The 18,948-nt window shown below is 38.2% G+C and overlaps 2 protein-coding genes across 2 annotated transcripts; both read left to right on the top strand.

The window, feature by feature from the left end:
* Positions 1–4,438: 4,438 nt before the first annotated feature.
* On the top strand, positions 4,439–6,018 carry LOC137024083 (uncharacterized). Its single transcript, XM_067391249.1, has 4 exons — positions 4,439–4,936; positions 5,105–5,158; positions 5,254–5,385; positions 5,558–6,018. Exons 1-4 carry the CDS (start codon positions 4,480–4,482, stop codon positions 5,863–5,865), a joined length of 951 nt encoding a protein of 316 aa, XP_067247350.1. The 5' UTR covers positions 4,439–4,479; the 3' UTR covers positions 5,866–6,018.
* Positions 6,019–17,169: 11,151 nt separating this feature from the next.
* On the top strand, positions 17,170–18,378 carry LOC137025334 (CD209 antigen-like protein A). The gene is made up of 5 exons (XM_067393333.1): positions 17,170–17,266; positions 17,518–17,643; positions 17,725–17,852; positions 17,944–18,053; positions 18,155–18,378. Exons 1-5 carry the CDS (start codon positions 17,170–17,172, stop codon positions 18,282–18,284), a joined length of 591 nt encoding a protein of 196 aa, XP_067249434.1. The 3' UTR covers positions 18,285–18,378.
* The last annotated feature ends 570 nt before the right edge of the window (positions 18,379–18,948 follow it).

Raw genomic sequence — 18,948 nt, 5'->3', positions numbered from 1 at the left:
CAAAGCCAATGGCTCAAAGGTCCCAGCAGACGACGAGGGAGGGAGGAGCATAGGTGAAGGGTCAGGGCAATGGGTTGAGGAGGAGAGATGAGAACGGATGCTGGAGGCAGAGCCACGGTATCCTCACGCCCCGGAGAAGATGGCTCACAGTAGTCCCGCGATGTAACCACGTCACTGAGAGGAGGTGATGGTGGTGTAGCGGGACTGATGGGTGACAGCTCGGACAGGACAGCAGACTTGGTTGGGGTCGGGGAAGAAGGCAGAGATGGAGATTCAGTAGATACTTCCAGTAGAGGAAGTGGGAGAGAGAGGCTGGTAGGAACTGATGAGTCCAGTAGAGTTTTCACAAGGTTGGGGAGTATTATTGAGGTTGATGGACTCACTCTCTGTGACGGGCGGGCAGGCAGGGCTTCTGTCCTGCTTGTCGTCCTCGACGCCTACTCCCTCGACAATGGATGGGACCCCTGACTCGAACTTCTCCTCTGTTGGAATCACCTCAGGCTCTGGGATGATGTCAGGCTCGGTCGTTCCTCCTGGCACAGGCTCTGACGTCACGGCGGGGTCGTTATCTCCATCTGCGGTGGGTCTCTGGTTGGGAACTGGGTTCGGAGGGGTTCCGGATCGGGGCCACTTAAACTCCAAGCATTTCAGCATGGCCTCCCTCCGGTTAAAGCTGGTGGTGTCTGGAAGATCGCAAGGTCCATTGTAGCTCACCTCGATCCAGTACATCTTCCTTAATTCCTCATCCTCCAGCTGGCTGTTGACGGCGAAAAGAAAAAAATCGTGAGGAAAAAACAAAAAAGTCGTGGCTCTCCTGAGCCAAGGCAATGAATTTAGCCCATTCATCCATTGTGTAGAAACACGCACGATGAGGAATATAAGGTCAAGAGTCAAACTTTACTAGAGAATCCAATGGAACATACAGGAGATACACACACTTACAGCAAACGATAACCGATCAACCAAGATGAGAGTAATGACTGTTTATATACAGAGTCCAGATTGAGTGCTAATGACGATTATTGACTTCAGGTGCGTGTGATGGTGATGACGTACAGGTGCAGGACAGAGGGAATGCTGGGAAGTGTAGTGCAGGAACCGGTGACTGTAACAGTCGTTGAGTGCATGAGCGTCATTGCAACTAAATTTCTGCAAACTAACAAATGCTTTCATCATAACTAACAGTGCAAGTGATGTAATTAAGAGATTCATTGAATAAAACGGTAGTGTTGGCGCAAGTCCAGAACTCAGTCACTAATAAAGTCAGTTAGTCAGCTGTTTAATTGACAGCTACAGTGATTGCAAAGGTAGCATTCTTTGATTGCTTTCTTTATATAATTTAATCACTGTTTAAATAACAGATTATTTTCATCCCACTAAGAGAAAGAACGTGAAGTTGACCATTTAGTCACTGGTTTGATATACTGATATACTATACTGACTGTACATGAATCATTAATATCAGATCAGGCATTAGAATGAACACAGATACATACATGTTGTTGCATTACTGTCGAGTCCATATAATAAAAGTCGGTTTGCAAAGCCTGTGCCGAAATGTGATTGACTTACCAAAGAATGCACAGTGAAATGTAATGAATACAAATAAATAAAGCTCAACTGGGACATTCACATGTTGAAAATAAATAGCCATATTCCTAGCAATGGGATACTTTGAAAGGTAACATTATTTTTAGTTCTGTATTGCTCTTCTCTCCTCCTCATCTCACTAACCAGTGGGCGGGGATATGTTCTCAATGACAGGCACATTCCAGGTTCAGTTGTTTGCTGGACCTTGAGTCAATAAAAGCTTTTATTGGACTAACAAGGAAGTTTTCAGTTCTGAGACTTACAGGATATATTTATAGTACGATGACCTCTTGTATATCAAAAGCTCAAGGAAATGTTGATTTCTCAATTCATGACCCCTTTAATTATGATTAACACTCTGAGGTCTGAAGGTATCGCCGGCGATACCACCGCGTTTTTTTTCTTACCAGTGTGAAAGAGACTCAAAATACTCTGTCAATGTTGCACATACAATTAAGAGTTATACACCATTTTAATCTGTTGAATATCTTCTTGAATATCTTCTTTCACTTTCACTCAGAGTAACAACAAAATGTTGTGCTTTTTATAAAATAAAGAAAACTAACATGATGCGTGATCTCTCGTCTCCCTCTGAACAAAGTCCAATCTGATAGTTCTCAGAAAATGAACTGTAACTTATTGAATACGAATGACAAAAAAAATAAACTTACGTCTAAAGAAACGTTGAAATGTCAGGTTTTAAATCGTGCAAGTCAAATCGAAAACAAACATTTTGTGTTTATGTAATCTGTATGAAAAGAGAGCCATGTCAGAAGTCAGTGATTCAGCTCATTATCTGCTAATGCGGCCTCGCCCATGGAGCCAGCGCTATTCAGACGCAAATTCAGAAGCAATACATGCATACATCGTCTCAATCGTGTATTTATTGTCTTGAAAAGTGTTTATCTGGGTGTTAAAGCCATGGTTAGCGAACTCTAGAAGACATGCAGTTAGTTCCTGGTTCTTCTTCTTCTTTATATGGATTTGTGGCCTAAAGGTGTACAGAGCGCCCTCCGGCTGCAAGTATGAATTGTATCCAGCACTCATAGTGATGATAAATAGAATAAATATTAGAGGTGGGCATAGATTAATTTTTTTTAATCTAGATTAATTTTGGAATTAGCTAAATGAAATGTTGAGGATGTAAGATGATTGACAGGGCAGTTTACGGTGACAGGATGCGACAGAGAGCAAAGACGCAATTTTATGTCGTGATAGTATGTCCCAAAGCTTGTCTACTCTTTTGCTACACACTCAAAAGTAAGTACTTTTTGTTCACAGAAAGAGTACATACTTTTAGGGCGTAGTATAAGTAGGCGAATTGGGACGCAGCAAATCACTAAAAGTAATCCGCCATTTTGTCCGACAAAGCAGATAGGAGTTCGAAGATTAACCTCGGTGGAGTTAAACTTTTGTACATTATATTTTGTATATTGATATCTTTCCGTGTTTGAAACAACATTAATTATCATGTTCATTCATGGTTATTTGATGTTATAAATGGACTCGTAGTAAGAGATGATCGGTTTACAAGCCTCTTGAGCTGAGGCGCTACAGCAATATGTCACGACCATGGTAACAACACATTAAAGAAAACAGGTTTTATTGTTTGAATTTCTTAAAAAACTACACAGTTTTAAAGCTGGGACTTTGTTAAATATCATAAGTAACCTGCTCTGTCTTGTCTGTCGACGTGTTGTCAGTCAGTGTCCTCTTTGCTCCGTGATGCATTAATCACTGTGTATGGAGTGACAGCGCCACGGCTTGACAGACAAAGCAACAGTAACTAAGGGGGGCGGGTCTTTGCGAAGGGTCAGTTCGGCTAGGTATACATCCGCGCTAAAATATCAAGGTGAAAGTCATCATAGCTTGCGTAGAATAGACCCAGCTCCCAACCCCAATTTGAGAATAGATTAACGGCGATATTTTTTTTAATCGCCCGATAAGAGTCTCGCGTTAACACAGCGCGTTAACGCAGCACGTTAACGCCGTTAACGGCTCACCACTAATAAATATAGAATAAATATTACTCCTCTGTATAGAAATTTGACAAACATATAAGAATCCATCAATATTTCTCCAAATGTGCATGCTTTAAGCTAAAAGCCTATATGAAATGCCATAGAGGTAACATAATTGTTCAGACACTTTGCATCACAGAAATACATTATATTTTAAAGAATATAATAGAATACCATTATTTTAAATTGAGCTGAGACATGATCACAGAGGGTTTTTTCACACCCTACCTGACTCAAAGGCCTCATTAATATGCAAGTCATTTCAGGTCATTATTATTTGATTCTTTTGTCTTCTCAGCTGTAAATGGCCCATTATTCATGATCATTCACGCCTCCATGCATACTGTGTTTCTTGACAAAAAGTGACTTACAAAAACTAAATCAATATATTGTGTTATATGAAGGAGTAGGCAGCATAATTTTTACATAATTCTGAAGCAAAAACTCTAGTCTACAACCTCCAATACCCAGAAGTCTTATGAACACAGATTTAATATACTTTTTTTGGCCTTATTTCAGTGACTTAAGTTTTTTGTTTTTTCAATAACCACGCATAAACGTTATTCCTTCAAAAACACAAACATGTACATACATGTTCCTCACATATTATGGTAGCCTAGTTTGTGTTGAATACAGTGTAATGACACTTGTGTCATTAATGTGTTTATGAACAAATGAAAAAAGCACAAATGTCAGGGCATGTCAAAACTTCTCCAGACACCAAATCAGCCTCAGACTCCAGAGGGTTAATAATTAACTTGTCTGGAGCAAAATAAATCATGTACAAAAGACAGTAAATCACGACACTATAAAAGGAACAGGCTGTGGGAATGACAGAGCAAGAGTTGGAAACAAACATTAGTGAAGAATGAAGGCTTTAGTATGTATACTGCTGCTGTTGGAAACCTTTGTGTTTGTCGTTCAGCAGCAGGTAGATGGAGGACTCAATGAGAATGAGATCAGTCAACAGATCAGCTCTGAGGACGGAAGTCAGAATCCACCTCAAACAGACACTTTGAGAGCTGAAGCTTCAACTGACGGCCAACAATCCTGCCATCTGTGCTTCCCTGACATCCATGCAGCACTGAGAGAACTGACCGCCACCGTTACAGAGCAGAAAGAAAAGAACAGAGAACTGACCGCCGCCGTTACAGAGCAGAAAGAAAACATCAGAGAACTGACCGCCACCGTTACAGAGCAGAAAGAAAACATCAGAGAACTGACCACTGCGGATACAGAACAGAAAGAAAACATCAGAGCTTTAGAGACACAACTGAGGGAACAACAGACGTTTATCCTGGAAGAGCTGAACAAGAAAAATGATGGTACCTCACCAAAACATTCATTATTTTATCAATGATCCTCAAAGTAAAACACAAATACAATATATAATATAGTGTAAATGTTAAAGAGTGTATGCTGTGTAAATTGTTTAGATTATTTATTACAATTAGTAGTGTAAATGTCATTTAACAATCTTTATTCCTTCACAGAAATGTCAAATCTTACTCTGAGTCAAGTGGAGGAGTTGAGAAAGGAAAATAGAGGTGAAAGTGTGTTTGAATCATGTTAAAATCAGTGTATACATTCTCAACGTAATACAGTAATATATCACAATATTGCTAATGTTTTTCATTAACAGACAGAGAAATAGCTTTTTCAGCTGCACTGAGGGAATCTGGCTTTGCATATATTGGTCCTTTTACCACTGAAATCACAATAACCTACAAGAAAGTCTTCACAAACATAGGGAACGCCTACAACCCAGTTACAGGTAATTATCAATGAAATGGAGTCATAAACCCCATTCAGACCTCTCTGCCTCTCTGTGTAATGTGTTTAAGAGAATTAAATAATCTGCCATCTTTAAAAACTATTACACAGTGTGGTAACTGAGCAATCATACAGGAAACAGCTGATTCTGTATCTCTTGTTATTTGATTCAGGTATTTTCACAGCCCCACTGAAAGGAGCGTACATGTTCAGAGTCTCTGTATATGGTCATGGTGGAACTCCATCAACTGCATCCATTTATAAGAATGAAGAGCACATGGTTGTAGCCCATGATGTTCAGGCTCAGGATAATGATCGGTTAAACTCCTCAAATGGAGTTGTGTTGATCCTGGAGGTTGGAGATGTTGTATATGTGAGACTTGGTTCTGGCAAGAGGATAGCAGATAATGGGAATAACCACAACACTTTCAGTGGTTTCCTACTGTTTCCCTTAAGAGAACAAGAGCTTTGTAGAATGTGATTCCAATAATTCTGAACCTTCAACATACGATTTAAGATGAAAATCATGAATCTTAAACATATGAATGTTTTGATCCTTGATCTGTATCTCTTTATCCTACATAAATAAATGGGAGAATAAAAAAACATTGTGGCATTTTCTTTTCCTCATATTTTCATGAATATTTCCCCAACAATGCTTGCTTTCAAGCACTCATGATATCATATTTATTAATCAAATTTTGCAATCAAAATAACTGATTGTGGTGGCAGTTTCCATAAATGTGATTGTTTTATTTATCATTAGGACAGCACGTTTACCAGATTATGTATTATTAGTGTTGTCACAGTACCAAAATTCCAGTAGTTGGTACCGATACCATGAAAATTTTATGGTTCTCGGTACCAATTTCGGTACCACAGTAAAATCTGTTGGAACTATTTTACTATTTTATATAACCTATTTTAAAAACATTAAAAATGATTTGGAGTGTGTTTGTGTGTGTATATATAGGCTACCTCAATGAAATAAATTTTGAAATATAAAATAAATAAATAAATAAATAATTAAATGTTCAAACATCCATTGTGTACTGTTGAAAAAACCAGCATATGCTGGTAAGGTAGGTTTTGAAGCTGTATGCTGGTCAAATGCTGATCCTAAACTGGTCCTGCTGGTCCTGGACCAGCTCAAACCAGGATACCAGCTTCAAAACCTACTTTACCAGCATATGCTCGTTTTTTCAACAGGGGTAACAGACGTGCGTGTTTATTTTAGCAATTCCGTCAGAGAAACAACACACTACAGCCTGTAAAACTATTAAATAAATATCGGTAAATAACTGTAACCTAAATAATAAGAAAGTTAAATATTATTTCAAAAAGCATTCGTTTTTTATTTCCACACAAAGACGCGCCATATTTAGCCAAAGTCCCGTTATTACTTTGATATAGCCGCTTTGCGCTTTGAGAGGGATGTGGGACACGAGCAGGAAAGAGACCATTTCTCTTTAATAATATCTTCGTTATCTCCTGATGTTACAAACAACTGACACTTGTTGTAAAAGGTCTGAAGAGTGAGTTTTATCCTCCGCAGGGGCAAGACATTCAGGCTATGTTTGGTTTAGCGCTGCCAGAGAAAACGAAAGTAAAAATCACTGGTGTGTGAAACGCGCTATACAAATAAACTTGACGCGCCTTATAAAGTCTAATAACAAGCACAAACTGTGTTAAATAGAAATTGACGTGCAAGCAAAAAGGTTTCTGTTCTACGGTGTTTTTTGTACTTTACCACAGTAAATAATGCAAATAGCGAAATGCGAACGAAAGAAACATTTATAATCCCCTGCGTGAGTGAAGATTTGGGAAAAGAAACAGATTCCATGTTCAGTGGAATAACTAACGGAATATTGTTAAATTCTCTGCTAATCGGGTGACCAGATCGCGATTCGGAAAACAGAATACGAAGCTTAAATGTATGGACTCACGCACCTCTCTTATTCGGCATTAACCACAATGTTTCCATGGCTGCGATGTCACATTTAATTGCTAACCTATTATTTCTTCTGTAAACAAAGCTTTGTGCTTCACTCGTGTTATATTCAAGTAAATACTGGCACAGCCCTATCAGTGGGTACCGAATATACCCGGATTCTCGTACTACCGGTACTACAGGAATGCTGGTATCGTCACATTTTCAAAATTTCAGTACCGACTTGGTACCGAAGTACCGGTACTTTTGACAACGCTACTATGAAAAATGTTTTTTCCTCTGAGCCACTTGATTTTCCATTCAAGTTTGAGTTGACGGTGCTAGCTTTTTAGCCTCCGTCCTCTAGGGCTCCACTGGGGGTGACTTCGTTCCCCTCTAGTGACTGGCAGGGGCTCCTTTCTGTTCCCTGGCCACATTCCCTTTAAGGGACCACTTTTCCTCGGAAAAGTTGGCCCCAGATGCCTTTAGCGGTCTTGGTAGCCTTTCTACGGAAGGCCTTCTTGAGGCTCAGCTTGGGCTGTTGGCCGTGGGGAATGCTGTCACTGACAGCCTTTGTGTGACCCGAGGGTGTGTTGCTATCTGGCGTTTCATTCCAAACTGCTTGACGTTTGTCTAGCCATCTTTTGGCATGCACTCTCCTTAAGCATGGCGGCGTGGGTATATCGTTCCCCAAAGCGTGATTGAATGCAGAGTTGAAGTTCCCTTCAAAAGGGAACGTCTCAGGTTACGTATGTAACCATAGTTCCCTGAGAACGAGACTCTACGTTGCCCTGCCATGCTTCAGGGCTGCCTGCTGAACAGTTTCTCCAGGCGCTCCTTTTATACTTCCGGGTCGCGCCATATTACGTCATAGGCTGTCGCTGGCCAATAAGGATTGGAGTTGTTGGATAGTTGGCTTTCAGACACCGGGTCATGTGTGACATCCCCCAAAGTGTGATTGAACACAGTGTCTCATTCCCTGTTCTCAGGGAACTATAGTTACATCTAGTGTTGTCAAAAGTACCGGTACTTCGGTACCAAGTCGGTACTGAAATTTTGAAAATGTGACGATACCAGCATTCCTGTAGTACCGGTAGTACGAGAATCCAGGTATATTCGGTACCCACTGATAGGCCTGTGCCAGTATTTACTTGAATATAACACGAGTGAAGCACAAAGCTTTGTTTACAGAAGAAATAATAGGTTAGCAATTAAATGTGACATCGCAGCCATGGAAACATTGTGGTTAATGCCGAATAAGAGAGGTGCGTGAGTCGATACATTTAAGCTTCATATTCTGTTTTCCGAATCGCGATCTGGTCACCCGATTAGCAGAGAATTGAACAATATTCCATTAGTTATTCCACTGAACATGGAATCTGTTTCTTTTCCCAAATCTTCACTCACGCAGGGGATTATAAACGTTTCTTTCGTTCACATTTAGGCCTATTAGGCTATTCGCATTATTTACTGTGGTAAAGTAGAAAAAACACCGTAGGACAGAAACCCTTTTGCTTGCACGTCAATTTCTATTTAACACAGTTTGTGCTTGTTATTAGACTTTATAAGGCGCGTCAAGTTTATTTGTATAGCGCGTTTCACACACCAGTGATTTTTACTTTCGTTTTCTCTGGCAGCGCTAAATCAAACATAGCCTGAATGTCTTGCCCCTGCAGAGGATAAAACACGCTCTTCAGACCTTTTACAACAAGTGTCAGATGTTTGTAACATCAGGAGATAACGAAGATATTATTAAAGAGAAATGGTGTCTTTCCTGCTCGTGTCCCACATCCCTCTCAAAGCGCAAAGCGGCTATATCAAAGTAATAACGGGACTTTGGCTAAATATGGCGTGTCTTTGTGTGGAAATAAAAAAACGAATGCTTTTTGAAATAATATTTAACTTTCTTGTTATTAAGGTTACCATTATTTACCGATATTTATTTCATAGTTTTACAGGCTGTTTTATTTTACTGACGGAATTGCTAAAATAAACACGCACGTCTGTTACCCCTGTTGAAAAAACTAGCTTATGCTGGTAAAGTAGGTTTTGAAGCTGGTATGCTGGTTTGAGCTGGTCCAGGACCAGCTTAAGACTAGCATGGACCAGCAGGACCAGTTTAGGACCAGCATTTTACCAGCATACAGCTTCAAAACCTACCTTACCAGCAAATGCTGTTTTTTTCAACAGTACACAATGGATGTTTCAGCATTTATTTATTTATTTAATATTTCAAAATGTATTTCATTGAGGTAGCCTATATATACACACAAACACACACACACTCCAAATCATTTTTAATGTTTTTAAAATAGGTTATATAAAATAGTAAAATAGTTCCAACAGATTTTGCTGTGGTACCGAAATTGGCACCGAGAACCGTAAAATTTTAATGGTATCGGTACGACTACTGGAATTTTGGTACCGTGACAACACTATTTCATAGCATGAAAAGTTTTAGAAAGTGGGGCCTAGCATATGCTGTAACTTATCTGTTCAAAGAGAAGGGCCTTCCACCTGAGAAAAACAGCACCAGGGAGTCTAAAACAGTCTATAACCTTAGCTGTTAATTTACCAATTGCACCTACAATGGGCATACTGCCTAACAACTCCCTCGAGAGGAGGCCAGAACTAGGAACTATACCACCTGGCAAGGGATAGTATACATAGGGTTAACATATAACACACCTAGCCTAGCTCTAACCTAACTGCTAAGCTACGGGCCTTCTTACAGGTCCACAAGCCTAGTGAAGCCTGGGCTTCACCTCCAAATCTCATGGATAAGAGAAAGAAGCGAAGCTCACAAGCAATGCCAATTATGGCCGACCTAAACATACATATTAACTGAAGTGTCGAGTGCTAACTCAAACTACTTTAGAAAACAGCATATGAGAAGCTACTCTAAACAACAGATGGCTAAGAGGTGGCCATTTTGTGGCCTGCACAATATATCATTCTAGACAACCTATCAAACTACAGTCAAAAATATATGCACTCCTCTCCAGACAGAAAATGCCCAGAAATGTGTATATCAAGTGTCAAAACCTGGGACACGGATGAACACCCTATCTTAAATGTTTGTAAGTCATTTTATAGAAGCCCTTACCGGAGACGATATAATCGCGATCAGACAGAACAGACCCGAAAGACAAAGAGAAACTCAAGGCGCTGTTTTATACTTCTGGGTCGCACCATATTACGTCATAGGCTGTCGCCGGCCAATAAGGATTGGAGTTGTTGGATAGTTGGCTTTCAGACACCGGGTCACATGTGACGTTCCCCAAAGCGTGAGTGAACGCAGAGTTGAAGTTTGGTTTTCAGTAAAATCATTATCTGCCTAACATTTCCATATGTATATTCCCATTCATGTGATATCATTACAACATTACAGCATGACTCGTGACGCCATTCTATCTAACCAGCCAGTTTATATACACTTCCACTGCCTGCTGATAGGGCGATCAATGAGCAGACTAACCAACCACATACAAGCAGAACTAGACCTGCCACACCTTGCATTCGTCACACGGCTCTGGCAGGCACAGGATATTTTGCAGTGGTTCAGATTTAATCAACAGCATGTCTAATGTTGTTTTAAATCTAATTTTATTAAAAATCATGTAGTGTAATCCAGTCAAAAGTCACTTACCACCACTGTTAATCACTCATCTTTCCACTGCCAATTATCCCAACTCCTGAACAGGTACTCTGCAAACAGGCACAGATGGATAATACACAGTCCAATGGCAGTATAACTCACAGCAGAAATAATGACTTCACTTTCCACAGATAAGATAAGACAGGACAGGACAGGACAGGACAGGACAGGACAGGACAGGACAGGACAGGACAGGACAGGACAGGACAGGACAGGACAGGACAGACGTTTCTCACGAGAGGTCATTGAATAATCCGACAACAAGACAGGGCTAGGAAGAGGGAATAAGAAGCAGAGACAATCAAGAGGAAAAAAGGGACAGGTGAGGAGAAGGAAACGAAAGGGGAACCATCTTATAGTAAAATTATGTGGTAGTTTTTTAGAACATTTCATTACAGTAATGATGATCATAAAATCATTAATAAGAAGCCATCATCACCTGATCACATGTTCTCTTGGATTTTCGTTCTGTAACAAATGTTCTTTCATTTGTTTCACTTCAATTCAATTCACATTTATTTGTATAGCGCTTTTCACGATACATATCATTTCAAAGCAGCTTTACAGAGAATGCATGTCAACATTACAATTTAAAGAATGCAGTTAGCAAATAATGTAATAATTTAGGCAATTAGTTTACAATCACTGTTAGCAGTTTAACTGAAGGTAAAAGCAATGAGCTCCTGGAAAATGAATTACATATTACCAATAATTAGGATAAATAGAAATTTGGGAATGTGTTGATCCAGATGAATGCCTCTTCTGAAGTCCTCGCAGGAGTTGGCGCCGTCTCTTCATAGGTGTTGGTCATCTGAGGTCTTCTTAAGAGGCTGGATCCAAACTGAAGCTCTAGTCACCTCGGGTGTCCTGAGGTAAAACAGAAAAGCAAATGGAGAATAATTAGCGTAGCTGCTGTTCATAAAGTTAGTCATGTGCAATTGATCTGGTATGAGATGCATTATGTGAATGCTTGGCTAAAGAGATGCGTCTTTAATCTAGATTTAAACTGGGTGAGCGAGTCTGAGCCCCGAACATTATCAGGAAGGCTATTCCAGAGTTTCGGAGCCAAATGTGAAAACGCTCTCCTTCCTTCACTAATACTCATCAGTGTGGTTTATATAAACACTCAGCAGTGTTCATTTAATCAATCATGCCAGGGAAGAAGCAACTTTGCATTGCGTAATATTCTTGCAAAATATAACTGCAATTTCACATTGCAGAATATAACTTCCTTTTTGAAGAGAGGAGCTGAAGGCCCATCAGTCACTGCCTCATTATCACTCTACAGCCATGTCCTTGAACTTGTTCCCATTTGTCAAAGTGGCTTTCAAAAATATTTTCCACATTAATACAAAATCGAAGTTTTGTATTCACAGATATGTCTCTATTTGTTCAAAATGCTGCACCTTCATGTAATTCTGAATTTTGCACACACAAGTTGTAAAGTATTAGTTTAAATGTAGTAACGCACATATGTGAATTTGTCAAATAAATGGTTAGTTGTGCACACATTAAGAATTAGCACCAGGCTTATTCATTGTTAGTTGTTTGTGTGTGGGTTGTGAAATGCTTGAAAACTGCAAAAAGAAAGTCTCAAAATACTGATGAATCAAATGAGATCGACTCAGAAACAACGTCAGTGAATGCATGCGTGTCATCTGATCCACAAACGCACATCTTCTTGGTTGCATGCGCAAATCATGATACACTAATACAAAAGAAAACATTTTTGTTCTCAAAAATGTCTCTATTTGTGCAAATTGCTGCACATTCATTAAATTCTGAATTTTGCACACACAAGTTGAAAGGCATTTGGTTGTGGATCGTAAAACATCTCTGCGACATTTATCAAGTTCATGGATAATTGTGCATGCATTTTGAGTATGGTGTACATTTTAGGACATCCTCAGACCTCAGTCATACAACGAAAAGGCTTCATGCCTCAGACTAAAAGGGTTCAGTCACTGGACAAAACGGCATCGTGCCTCAGACTGAAAGGCTTCAGGTCTCAGGAAAAACAACATCAGGTGTCAGGTCTCGTACAATTAGGCATTGAACGAAACAGCCTCAGACCAAAAGACTTCAGACGAAACGGCCTCAGACTAAAAGGCATCAGATGAAACCGACTAAGAAAGAAGCAAATTGCCCCGCCTCAACGTGATGTCACATGCACGCAGTTTTCTGTTAGATGTTACACTAAGTTGTATAAAACATATCCCACTGAGATTATTTTGTAAATTTGTATTATTCACTAGTTTTATTTGCATGTATAAAAAGTTAGCAAAATAACACATTGCAACTAGCTTGCATTGAAAACTATCGTGAACACATATGAAAATTAACCATGGTTAAAAGTGTTAACTGATTTTTTTTTTTTTTTTTTGTCGGATTGATAGGCTACTGTTTGTATAACAATAATTTTAATACAAATACCATAAACTATAGTGTAGCAAAACCATGATTAATTTATGGTTACCATGGTTAACTACAATAATAATTTTGTTTTATTTGTAGTAAAACCATGGTTCATTTTTATAAGAGAGGTAAAAAAAGCTATTTGAATGTGTTGTTATAAGCACAGCTGCTTTGTGTACAAAGGTTATCAAGGAAACTGCTTTATTTCTGCTGTTCCTGCACCACCTACTGTCAGAGAGTCGATTAGGCAAGGCAAGGCAATTTTTTTTATTTAGTGCTTTACATGGAAAGGAAACAAATACATAAGAATAAAAATAGAATGCATAAAAAATAAAAATAACAATAAAAACAGAATGCCACTATCTGGATGGAAGAGTCACATTTTACATTTTCATTCAGCCCGTTGCTATTTTTCTGCAGACCAATGTGAAAATCGGCATGTTCTTTTCTGTTCTTTTCTTTTCTTACTCGCCAAGGAATTACATAAATAGCCTACATGAATACCATCAACAGATAGATTCTACATAATTAACGTGCACGCACACACGCCTTACATCAATTGGGAATAGTAACAGTAGCCTAAAGAAAAAGACAACTTGAAGACGGCATTATGATGGGATAAAAGCCAATAGAAAGTTAGGCAAAAAAAAAACAAAAAAAAAACATGCCTTTCATCCGATGCCTTTTCGTCTGAAGCCTTTTGGTCTGAGGCTGTTTCGTTCGATGCCTAATTGTACGAGATCTGACACCTGACGTTTTTCCTGAGACCTGAACCCTTTCAGTCTGAGGCATGATGGCTCTTCATTGTATGACTGAGGTGTGAGGAAGTCCTAAAATGTACACCGTAGTCTAATTTCATCCCATAGCAATAGTGTTCATCACGGCACCAAATTTTAAAAGATCACTTTTGAGAATCCTAAAAGATTCCTATAATCCTAGCCTAAAATCTGTAGTCTTTGATCGTTAGTTTGACGTGTTCACCGACAACCGATTAATGACCGTTGCGATCAAAATTTACCTCCGAAGAAATTCTGGCAGTGTCAGAAGATTTGGCGCACAGTCCTGCAGTGTGACTTCTCCTACGACAAACGTCAAATTGTCTTCGTTTTTCAAGCCAAGCTGTGATCAAAAATTACCACTGGCTTTGTCTTTGTTAGCCACCATTTCAGTCCCGCGTGTAATGCAGCTCACAGTCACCGAATGTGTATGGGTTGATGATGTAATACTTTGGACAAATTTTCATGGACGGACATGCATTACTTACAGTGGATTCTCCCGATTGAAAGGAGTCCAAGATTAACATAATCCCATGCGTCGATCACGAGTTAATCCATGTGAAACAACAATTTTAAAAATGCCCATCAGGGGGAGCCAGTGGATAAACAAAAAGGCTACCTTAGTTCCAAATGCTGTAACTTTTGATTTCTTACAGATACAGCTCACATATAGAGGAACATCACCAAGAATTGTCCTCCTACCTTATTTCCTCTGAGTTATTGCATGTCAAATAAAAAATATGTAAAATTTCCCTTGAGCAAACTTTTATTTTTTGACTTCATCAGCAATTTCTCAGCATGAAAATGTCCAAATTAAAAAAAAAATAAATAAATAAATAATGTAAAAGGTTTTATTTCAAACGATACCAATCTTTTGACTCTCCTAGCTAGAGATTTGAAGTTATGAGTCATTATTTTTGTGCATGTCACAAACCTTTGTTCGCCAACCTTTGTTCCAAGTAACTTTTGATTTCTTCATAACTTTTGATTTCTTCATATGATCACCACGAAATTTGATCCAGATACAGGGCACATAAAGAGGAACATCACAAAAAAAAAAAAAAGCTACCTATTGCCTTCATGAGATATTCCATTTTAAATTAGAAAGATGTGTAAATTTTCCTTTTCCCTTTTTTTTTTGGCAGTTTCTCAGCATGAGAATGTCCAAATAAAAAAATAAAAAAAAGTACCAACCTTTTGACAAAGTTTTGGAGTTACGAGTCTTTACTTTTTTGTGTCACTCAGAAAGAAAAAAACTCTGAAAATACCCTCAGAGAATAAGGGGTTAAGAGTAATACATCTTTTGAATCTGTGAAGAGTCTACTTTTATTTGTGTGCACTCACAATAACAACAAAACCTTGTGCTTTTGTAAAATAATGAAAGCAAACAGGGTGCAAATTGAGCACGGCAAAAAAGAACCAAAACTCCATGTAAACTTACCTCACAGACATGAAAATTACATCTATAGAAAGTGAAAACAAATATTCTCAGGTTATGCAATCTGAATGAAACGTGCATATAGGCACGTACGCTAATGCGGAGATGACGAATCAGCATTGCCAACTTCATCACTGCAGCTGAATATAAAGAAAACACTAACATTTTAATAATTAATTGATGAACTAAAGCATTCCCCTTGCTGTTTTTCCCCAATGCAATTCATAATCATTACTTCTGCCAGTGCGCTGTGATAAACTTTGTGTGTGTGCTTGAGCCATGTAGGCATTAACGGCTCATTATTATGATTAATATGGTTTATTAATAAAGTGTGATTAGTCGACTGTTGCTTAAAATGAACGACTACTAGTCGACCAGAAAAATCTTTAGTTGATGACAGCCCTAAACATTTTTATATTTTAATCTGGGCTACTACAACATTCCCTAGGTTTTGTTTGCATATGTTTTGATTCTGTTCATTCACACTTTACAATAAGGCTTCATTAGTTAATTCATTAGTTAACATAAACTGACAGTGAAAAATACTTCTAAAGCATTTGTTATCAAACATCTTAGTTAATGTTAAGGGGGGACACTACAGGCAAAAATTCTGTTTTTTCAGGCACCTGTCAATTTTGAGATTTTGTACTTTTTGGCTTTTCATAAAGTGTTTTTTCAGAGTGTTTGGTGGAAAGAAAACATCCAAAATACACTTTTAAGTGTTTATTTTATAGCACTTCATCCATTTGCGTCGATAGATTTCAGTTACAGTAAATATCTTTAAAGGCCGTTTTCTCAAAATGATTTTTTTCTCCTGCTCTGAGTCAGAAATCTCCACTTCAGCAGAACTTATATACACCAAACTTTACAGTTTTATTCCTATCTATATTCTGAAGGTTTTTACAGAGAGATTTGTTGATATATAATTTGCCTGATTTTATACAAGTTTTATTCCTAAAAAAATTGCATATTTAAACATAACATTTTAGAAAACTTGTAATACAAAAAATGTTTGCAATTTTTAATGTCAGCTGGGGTAGTATGGTTATATCTATTAGATATTTTTTTTTACCCTATTCACCTGGGGTATCTCGCATTAATTTCAGTATTTAATAACACATTAAAATCAAAATTTGTAACTGTATTATTTAATTGAGCTGAACTGACATGAACAAACTGTTATTAATATCGAGTAAAATAACATTTCTTTGAAACAGGTAAAAAACAATATTAAAACAAGTTATATGAAGATCTAGATATACAGTTAACTATTTATTTTTTTAGTAATTTATTTTACTTTCCTCCAACAAATTATCATTCTTTAAATGGTTTTGGGCAGAGGAAAACAATGAGTAATTTTAGTGTGTTTCACAATGAACCACAAGAAATGACTAAACAGAGTAAGAAAAGGAAAAAACGTTTTCATCTGAAATCAGCAAAAAAAAAAAAAAGTCACAAAGACACTTATGTCACATGTTCTTGACTACAGTGATGCCGTTAAAAGTAGGGCACAAAAGCATGAAGCAACAACTTCCAATAGATGCACGTTCAACTCCAACAGACTGAAGATGTCTATGCATATCTATGCCAATGAAGAACCTAACAGTCATGATATCAGGACAGGAAGACAGATCTCCACAACACACCAAACACCTGGAAGCTCAGGTACTGAGACGCACTTCATTATAATAACAAACATTAGCCATATTAGAAGTAACATTTATGTTGATGTCTGTGGTGTTCAGTAGGTGATTCTGTGAGGATCAGAAACTACAGAGCAGCTACAGTGTGTTCGGTGCTGCTGTGTGTTGTTCTGCTGACTGCGCTCATAGTGCTGGGTGTCCACATCATTACAAAGAGCACAAACTACACACAAGAGACACAACAGCTTTAAACCAAGATTATCAATCTCACAGAAGAGAAACGCCAGCTACAATCTGACTACACCAACCTCATAAATGAGAGAGATGAATTACTGTTGAAGAATAATGACCTGATTAAAGAAAGAAACGCATGCAGACAAGATTTTTTTAAAGAGAACAGTATGTATCATATACTACTAGTTGTATAGTTTAGTGTAGATGAGAAGAGAGAGCTAATAAATGAACTGGTTGTGTTAACAGATGGATGGATTTACAATCACTCCAGTTTTTACTACATTTCCTCTGAGAAGAAAAGCTGGAATGAGAGCAGAAGATACTGTACGGAGAGAGGAGCAGATCTGATCATCATAAACAACAAAGAGGAAAGAGTGAGTGAAACAAATCCTGGTAGTAGGTGATATAATGTCAGCTGAATTGTTATTGTTTATTATAATATGTGTTATTGATTTATCTTGTCAGGATTTTGTTCAGAAGAACATTGATCCTGGTTCTTTATTCTGGATTGGTCTGACTGACATTGATGAAGAGGGCTCGTGGAAATGGGTTGACGGCAGCACACCGACCTTTTGGTGAGACATTTGAACTGATTATTATCTAATAAATGACTCTCTCAATGGGTCGAACGTCACAAACAAAGCAGTACTGAACATCTAATGTCGATCTGTTGTAGGTTTTGGAAGACTAATGAGCCCAATGGACAACGAGGAGAAAACTGTGCTATTGTTCGTTCAACAATTTGGGCTGATTACCGATGTAGTAACGCTTATCCTTGGATTTGTGAGAAGAACATTTTAATGTGACTTTTTATATGAGTTAAAGGATTAGTTCACATCTGAATTAACATTTCTGATAATTTACTCACCCCCATGTCATCCAAGATGATCATGTCTTTCTTTCGTCGGTCGAAAAGAAATTAAGGTTTTTGAGGAAAACATTCCAGGATTTTTCTCCATATAGTGGACTTCAACAAGGATCAACGGGTTGAAGGTCCAAATGTCAGTTTCAGTGCAGCTTCAAAGGACTCTACATGATCCTAGATGAGGAATAAGGGTCTTATCTAGCTAAATGATCATTCATTTTCTAAAAAAATAAATAAAAATATATATATAATTTTTAAACACAAATGCTCATCTTGCACTAGTTCTGCGATGCGCCACGCATTACATAATTACGTTGGAAAGGTCACACGTGTCGTAGGCGGAAGCACCGATCCAGTGTCTACAAAGTGAACATGCAAAAGATAAGCCAAACACTCTTTACAAAAAAAGCTAAAATAACGATGTCTGATGATTTTGAAGTAGGAGGAGAAAATAGGTTTTTCGCCCTACCGTGGTACTTCTGCCTACACCACGTGTGACCTTTTCAAAGCGCAGAGCAGTGCAAGATGAGCATTTGTGGTTAAAAAGTATATACTTTTTTTTTTTATAGAAAATGAACGGCTCGTTTTGCTAGATAAGATCCTTA

Source organism: Chanodichthys erythropterus, chromosome 8, assembly GCF_024489055.1.
Source record: "Chanodichthys erythropterus isolate Z2021 chromosome 8, ASM2448905v1, whole genome shotgun sequence".
NCBI classification, from domain to species: Eukaryota; Metazoa; Chordata; class Actinopteri; order Cypriniformes; family Xenocyprididae; genus Chanodichthys; species Chanodichthys erythropterus.
The sequence above is the reverse complement of the archived record's forward strand: the minus strand, read 5'-3'. Positions and strand labels throughout refer to the sequence as shown.

Bases quoted from the DNA above. Each gene is read 5' to 3' on its own strand.
- LOC137024083 (XM_067391249.1), top strand. From the start codon at position 4,480: ATGAAGGCTTTAGTATGTATACTGCTGCTGTTGGAAACCTTTGTGTTT. The intron at 4,937-5,104 runs GTACCTCACCAA...ATTCCTTCACAG, and splicing joins GCTGAACAAGAAAAATGATG to AAATGTCAAATCTTACTCTG. The intron at 5,386-5,557 runs GTAATTATCAAT...TATTTGATTCAG, and splicing joins CGCCTACAACCCAGTTACAG to GTATTTTCACAGCCCCACTG.
- LOC137025334 (XM_067393333.1), top strand. From the start codon at position 17,170: ATGTCTATGCATATCTATGCCAATGAAGAACCTAACAGTCATGATATC. The intron at 17,644-17,724 runs GTATGTATCATA...TTGTGTTAACAG, and splicing joins AGATTTTTTTAAAGAGAACA to ATGGATGGATTTACAATCAC. The intron at 18,054-18,154 runs GTGAGACATTTG...GATCTGTTGTAG, and splicing joins GGCAGCACACCGACCTTTTG to GTTTTGGAAGACTAATGAGC.